The following is a 7,914-nucleotide window of genomic DNA, read 5'->3' on the forward strand; positions in this document are numbered from 1 at the left end:
TCCAACTGTTTGCCACCACAAGGAGAGCTGTTATCAATATCTTAGAACATGTAAGTTCTTTTCCTTTCTTTCCTGATTACCTTGGGAAACAGACCTAATAGTGGGATTGCTGGGCCAAAGGGCATACTCAATTTTATAACTCTTTGGGAATAATTCCAGATTACCCTCCAGAATGGTTGAATCAGTTCACAATTATGCCAACAGTGTTTTAGTGTTCCAATTCTTCCATATCCTCTCCAACATTCGTCATTTCCGCCTATCACTTTAGCCCATCTGATTGGTGGGAGATAGTATCTCATCATTGTTTTAATTTGCATTTCTTTAATCAATAGTGACTTAGAGCCTTTCCCCACTTTTCCCAATATATATGATTATATTTAACTTTGATTTATTCTCCCCCAAAACTGCCTGTTCATGTCCTTTGACTACTTATCAATTGTGGAATGACTCATTTTTATAAATTTGGCTCTTTTTTATATATTTGAGATATGAAGCCTTAATCTGAGAAACTGGTTATTAAAAAATTTCCCTAATATTCTGATTTCCTTTTGATCTCAGCTATATTGGTTTTATTTGGACAAAACCTTTTTAATTTAATATAATCAAAATTATCCATTTTACACCCCACTATGCTCTTTATTTCTTGTTTAGTCATAAATTGTTTCCCTATCCATCTGTCTGATAGGCAGTATGCCCCATACTCCTCTAATTTATTTATTATATTTCCCTTTAGAGCTAGGTCATGTATCCATTTTGACCTTTTCTTGGTAAATGGCACAAGATATTAGTCTATATTTAGTTTTTGTCATACTGCTTTCCAGTTTTCCAAGCAATTTTTTTTTTTTACCAAATAGTGAATTCTTATCCCCAAAGCTTAGATCTTTGTGTTTATCAAACATGGACTTACTACAATCATTTACTATTGTGCATTGTATACCTACTCAATTCCTCTAAGCCATCCATCCATTTCTTAGCCAGTACCAAATCATTTTAATAATTACCTCTTTATTATACAGTTTAAGATCTGGTACTGCTAGACCCCCTTGCTTTGCTTTCCCCCTCCAATAATACCATTGATATCTTGACTTTTTGCACTTCCAAATGAATTTTTATTGTTTTCTAGCTTAATAGAATAATTTTTTTGGTAGTTTAATTGAGATGACAGTGAATAAATAGATCCATTTGGGTACAATTGTCAATTTGATTATATTGACTTGGCCTACCCATGAACAATTAAAGCTTCTCCAATCATTTAAATCTGACTTTATTTGTATAAATAATGTTTTATAATTATGTTCATACAGTTTTTGGTTTTGTCTTTGCAAATATATTTCCAGTTATTTTATATCACCTATATCACCTATGGTCTGAGGCCAGATTTGAACTCAGGTCCTCCTGACTACAGGGCCAGTGCTCTATCCACTGTGCCACCTAGCTGCTCCCACCTATTGATAGTTTAAATGAAATATTTCTTACTATGTCTTCTTGCAGGGTTTTGTTGGCAATATATAGAAATACATATAGAAAGTATGTAGAATATATAAATAGAATAGAAATATGGGATACGGAAGGTTTCAGAATATATAGAATATAGAAATTTATGTGGGTTTTTTTTATATCCTGCTATTTTGATATAATTATTTTTTAACTAATTTTTTTTACTTGAATCTCTAGGATTTTCCGAGTGTACTATCCTATCATCTGCATAGTTTTATTTCCTCCTTGCACATTCTGATTCCTCCAGTATCTTTTCCTTTTCTTGTTGTTATTGATTGTTTTTCTACTACAATATTGAATCATAGTGGTGATAACGGACATTCTTGTTTCACTCCCAATCTTTCTGAGAAAGCTTCTAGCTTATTCCTAATACAGATGTTTGCTGGTGGCATTGGGCAGATGTTTCTTATCATATTAAAGAAAAAATCATTTATACATATCCTTTCAAGTGTTTTTTTTAATAAGAATGAGTATTGTTTCATCAAAAGCCTTTTTTGCATCTTTTTTGCATCTTTTAATTTAATCATTTTATTTTTGTTGATTTTTTTAGTAATATAATCAATTATGCTAATAGTTACCCTCATATTGAAGCAGCCCTGCATTTCTTGTATAAATCCCATTTGGTCACACCGTACAATTTGTGATATATTACGGTAGTCAACTAGCTATTAGGATATATTTAGGATTTTTTGCATTGGTATTCATGAGTGAAATTGAGCTATAATTTTCTTTCTCTTTTTCCTCTTCCTGGTTTAGGCATCAGCACTGCACCATATTTGTTCCATAAAAGGAGTTTGGTAGGACTGCAATAAAAGTAATAGGCAAAATAAAGTGACATTTATGTGACACTTCAACATTTGCAAAGTGCTATGCATAAATCATGTCATTTGATATAATAATCGCTTAAGATAGGTGCTATAGGTCTTGTTATTCCCATTTTACAGGAAAGGAAACTCAGTCACAGATAAGTTAAATGCCTGGCCCATAGAGCAGACAGCCGTGTGGTGGAGGTGAGATTTAAACCCAGAACTTCCTGACTGCAAGTTCCACTGCTTTTTTCATTACAGGAGGAATGTGAGAACCCTTCCAAAAGTGGGCAACAATGAGGATATTGAGTGAGGGAATTGACTGAAGTAACTGGAAAAGAGACTTATGAGTGTAGTGATAGCAACTACAAGTCTTTGAAGGGTTTTCATGTCAATGCAGGATTCATCTTATTATGTTGGGTGTCAATGGTCTGAAATAGAAAGAATGGATGGTAATTCAAAATGGTAGGTTTAGGTTCAAGGAAAGGACAAACTTCTTAACAATTAGAGCTGACTGGAAATGAAATGGTTTGACTTGGAAGATGGTGGTTCCGCTGTCATCAGAGGTCTTTAAACAGGGGCTGGATGACCACTTGTCTGTGATGTCATAGATGATATTTTTAATCAGACACGAATTAGACTAGGTAGCCTCTGGACTCAGATTCTAGGACTCTGTGATTAGGTCTTCCAGAGTGAATTTAAACTCCTTGTGGAGTGAGAGTCTGCTAGAGTTAGCAATTAGCTTAAAAATGAAAGGTATTTTCCTTAGGGGTACAAGAGAATGTGGGGAAAGGATCCCTTTTCTCTTTTTGAGAGGGAGAAATCTACCAGAAACATATTTGTTTAGAATAATTTGATTGATGATGCTGCTTGAAATGACCACTCAAGTTTATTTTAAATTTCTTCTTCTCATCCGTCTCCCTCTCATCCTTTCTTCTATTTCCATACTCTCTTTTCTTCTTCTCTCCTTCTTCTATGGCCTATACATATCCACAGTTCCCTGAGACTATGTGCTTAGTGTCTATGTCTACCTTTGTTGTTCTGTCTCCCGTGAATACTCAGGTTTCTTCAGTCTAATGAGGGGTATCTCAGCATTTTCAAGGTTACATAAGGTGCCACCTGATCTGGTAGCTTCAAGCTTTTGATTTGTATCTCAATATTGCCAAGATCATTATTACTATTAATCATTTCAATTATTTTCTACTATCATTTCTAAGAAACACAAATGAAGCCAAATAAAAGAATTAAAGTGAACTTCAGAAAGGGCAATTGCTTTTGAGGGTCTGGCCCAAGACTGATAATGCAAAGTTCTCGGACATCTAACTGTATTCTAGATGTTCTAGATTCTGTTGTCTCCATCTGTTGCATTCTGCGCCATATGGGGACTTCAACCCTTCCCGAGTAAAGGTAGGAATGAATGAAATGGAAGAATTCTAATCCTTTTATTTTAGTAACTTTCCCCCCTCCTCAGATTTTCATTATCGTTAGGTAAGTTCAGCAGTGCAAATGGGTTTCCAAGGCTCATTTCTGAACTTAGGTCCCCAGTTCATTCAACTCTCCAAACCTGGCTTCCAGGTTGGTTAAAATTTTACTACTGCCACAAACTAAAATGTCCAAACAGGAATCTAAGATAAAGGGCATGGTACTGGATAAAAAGTGCAAATAGTTTGAATCCTTGTTTAGAACTTGATAAGGTATTTTACATAAGTTTAATGAATTTACAAGGTCTTTTTGAGAAGAGAGTTCCAGATGGCAAAACTGTGTAAGGAATTTGGGTAAACGCAGTTTTCACAAGAATAGTCTGAATTTTGAAATCAGTGGGAGGAAATGGAATGCCAAGTTAATAATCTAAAATTATTGGTTAAAAATGTATATTAATGCATTTCTCCTGTCAGTATCCGACCTTCTCTCCTCCACCAATCCTCACCAACAACTGACAACATGAAGTGGGTCTCCTATATTTCTCTTATTTTTCTCTTCAGCTCTGTTCATCCTAGGGAAATCATCCGTTGAGATGCATGTAAGCATTTTTTTATTCATGGTCTCTTTTAATGCAGAAAGAGAGGCTGAAGATTGAATCTGGTGATTTGTGGTACCATTGTGTTTATTTACTTTTGGAGGTAAAAAGCAATCATCAGGATGATTGTATCTATATAGTGTCAAAGAAGTCATTTGTCTGTCTAATATTGTCAATGAGCTAGACAGCATAGCTTCTGTAGTTTTCTTTTTCAGATGGAGAAAATGTGGCCACCATGATTTCTTAAAGTTGTACAATCCCAAAGAAAGAAAGGGAATTTACTCCTCTCACCTCCTCAGCTATGACATCATCAGCTCTGCCTCAGCATACAGAAATCTAGAATCATTAGACAAATTTTATAATTAGAGTTTGGGTTTATTACAATTGCATTTCAGACAGACCTCCCTTCACTCCTCTGAAGGAGGTATAGCAGAAGTAATCCTACTTTGGCAGCTAGGTGAATAGAGTGTTGGACCTGGAGTCAGAAAGACCTGAGTTCAAGTCTGGCTTCAGCCATTTATTAGTTTGTGTGACTTTGGGCAAGCCTCTTGCTCCTGTTTGCCTCAGTTTCCTCAACTGTTAAAAAAGCTGGTGAAGGAAATGGAAAACTATATCAGTATCTTTACGAAAAAGACCCCCAAAGGGTCATGAAGAGTTGAACATGACCAAAAATGACTAAATAAACAATAAAGTTCTTACCTTAGATTTGAGGAAAAAAACCATGAAGTTCAAATGATGGTTCAAGAAGCATCTGTGCCAATCAATGATTCCAGGTGTTATACTGAACTGAGATTGACTATTCTACAAAGATTTGTGTATCCTGGCAGAGGTACCATCTTTTGAGTTATTTAGAAAGAGAAACTGTGCCTAGATTGAGGAGGGGTTCTTCACCTGGCAGTTTAAAAGATATATATGTATATATATATATATATATATATATATACATATATACACATATATAAATCAGTGTTCTTTATTTTATTTCTAGCTAAGAGTGAGATTGCCAAATGGTATAGGGATTTGGGTGAAGACAATGTGAAAGCCCTGTAACTATAATGATTGAAAATTTGGGTTCATTTTTCCATTAATATTGATTGTGGCATTATCCCTTGAAACCTTACATAGTGGATCCCTTTCTTGTCTTTCTGCCACCACCCCCATGGAACATGCTCAGTTGCCATTGGTTTCTGGCTCAGTAGTTAATTAAAGACCTTTTCAACATCTCCCTTATGAAGCCCTGATGTCACTTATGGCTTCAGTTGGCTGTACTGGATGCAGACAAACGTAGTCCCAAATTGTTCCACTCCTGACAGCTCCCCTTCTGTCTCTCCAGTCAATGCCAGGCTAATAGACTTGGGCCTGCCTAGGTCAATACAGAATGTGCTCTGGTAGATTTCTGAGCATCTCCATGGAACTCAGTATCTCACTGAGTATCTTTGAAGGTCAAGACTCTAGTGTAGACCTTCCATAGGCCAGAAAAGCCAGGATGGATGTGATTTAAAGAACATGCAAGAGAAGAGCTTTTCAAAAGCAGGCTCTTTTCTAAGTTTTGAATTTCTCAATAATTTACTTTAATGGCAATAGCCCTTTGGAGCTTCATGATCATATCATATTCCATCCCACAGGCTGGGACATCACTTCAGTACCAAAAGAATCATGTTATAGAGCAATCACAAGCTACCCTGTCCCTTGGAAAGGGTCACCACAGGGGAGATCCAGAAAGCAAACTTATGAGTGTAATGATGCCTTCCGATACCTAGAGAGCATGCCCAGCTGCCATCCCTGGTGACCATGTGGAAATGTGGGGTGCCTACTCCAACCATAAGTGACATCAGGGCTTTATAGGGAAGATGTTTAAAAGTTCTTTAATTAGCTACTGAGCCAGATACCAAACAGATAAGGAAAGTGAGGGAGAGAGTGGTTGAATGACTTCCCCTGGGTCATAGACTTAATAATTGGTGATGTAATCAGTGTCAAAGGCAGGCTTTGTGCTCAAGTCTTCTACACATAAGGTCCTAGAGGACTAATTAAGTTGACTTCAGTTACTTAGTGATTGTCTTTCACGTAGCGTACATAGAATGTACATATTCCACAGAGAATGGTTTTTGGGGGTTAGGAAGATCGTCTCCTTCCTCCGCAAAATCTTCTTCCACTGGCTAAAGCTTGGAGTTCTACATGAAGACTTGTCCTCACTTGTTTAACTGTTGAAATACAAATGTCTTTGGGATGAATATCACTTTAAACTTATCAGTCACTAAGCATGTAGTGTGACTGGAGATTCTGGGATCAAAGTTTGTATGAGATTGTGAGGATCAAATTAGAGAATATTAGTAAAGTGTTGAACACAGTGCCTGGCACATAGTAGGTGCTGTATAAATGCTTGTTCTCTTCCCCCACCTTTGGTCAGAGCAGTGAGGAAGAGATAGTATACATTGATCCTTGTAGAGTGAATGACTGAAAAAGCATGCATTAAACACTGTGCTAAGGACTGGAGATATACACAAATAGAAAAGCAAAGCAGTCCCTATTCTCAAGGAGAACCTATCTAGGAGAATGCAGCTACAAGGCAGATGGAAAAAAATCCCATGGTCCTTAGAGTACAATAGCAAAATAGCAAATACTTTATGATGGGGTTTTTAATATTTAGTTTCATCTTTGCTTTCAATAACCATAAGAATTCTTTGTTTCAGACTGTTGATCACATTTGCTCAGTACCTCCAGGAATGTCCATTCGAACATCACGCCAGATTAGTGGGTGAGGTTGTGGAATTCGCAAAAGGCTGTGCTCCTGATGAGACAGCAGAAAATTGTGGCAAATCCCTTGTGAGTATTGACCCTGTGGTTGAGTTTGACCTTCTCTCTTCATTTCATTTCAGATAGGAGATCAGAGTCAACAGTAATGTGTCCCACTGAGAAGGCCATTTCTCTCTTTGTTCTTGGACTTCTCACACAAAGACCAGTCCAGAAGTGTTCCCTCTTATTAAAAAAATGCAAGGAATTGTTCTGAACTAAGAGAAAGTCAGATAATTTGAGAGGAGCAGAAGAATGTCAAGGCAGCTGCTTCTCCTAACTTTTTGTCTCCTAAGTCTTGTTCTTTCCAAAAGAGAAAGACGAGTATGTCCAGAGCTTTAAATGGGTCAGTGACTGTCTATTTTTTCCCTCTTAGCATCAACTATTTGGTGATAACTTATGTAGTTTGGCAAATTTTTGGGAGATGTATGGTGAAATGGCAGACTGCTGCGCTGAAGAGGAACCTGAGAGAAATCACTGTTTCCTGAGTCACAAAGATGACCACCCAGATCTCCCTAAAATCATAGACCCTGAACCTGAAGTTCAGTGCCAAGCCATCCAAGGTAATGAAAACAAAGAGGGAGCATAGTAAGTGAGATCAGAAAGTGAGTGTAGGGGCTGGTAGGCCACTGTAGGAGACAAGGAACCCTGGCATAGGTCATACATACTAACTGTGTGGGACTGAGGGGGAAGGGGAATACACATTTATGAAGCACCTACTATGTGCCAGGCCCTGTGCTAAGTGGTTTATAAATATTATTTTATTTGATTCCCACAAGAAATCATTTAGATGTTGGTATGATT

The 7,914-nt window shown here is 37.0% G+C and overlaps 1 protein-coding gene across 1 annotated transcript; it reads left to right on the top strand.

The window, feature by feature from the left end:
* The first annotated feature begins 4,317 nt into the window (after positions 1–4,317).
* On the top strand, positions 4,318–7,699 carry LOC114037576 (serum albumin-like). The gene is made up of 4 exons (XM_027854498.1): positions 4,318–4,323; positions 5,314–5,366; positions 7,011–7,143; positions 7,487–7,699. Exons 1-4 carry the CDS (start codon positions 4,318–4,320, stop codon positions 7,697–7,699), a joined length of 405 nt encoding a protein of 134 aa, XP_027710299.1.
* Positions 7,700–7,914: the final 215 nt, after the last annotated feature.

Source organism: Vombatus ursinus, unplaced genomic scaffold, assembly GCF_900497805.2.
Source record: "Vombatus ursinus unplaced genomic scaffold, bare-nosed wombat genome assembly UNPS02010461.1, whole genome shotgun sequence".
NCBI classification, from domain to species: Eukaryota; Metazoa; Chordata; class Mammalia; order Diprotodontia; family Vombatidae; genus Vombatus; species Vombatus ursinus.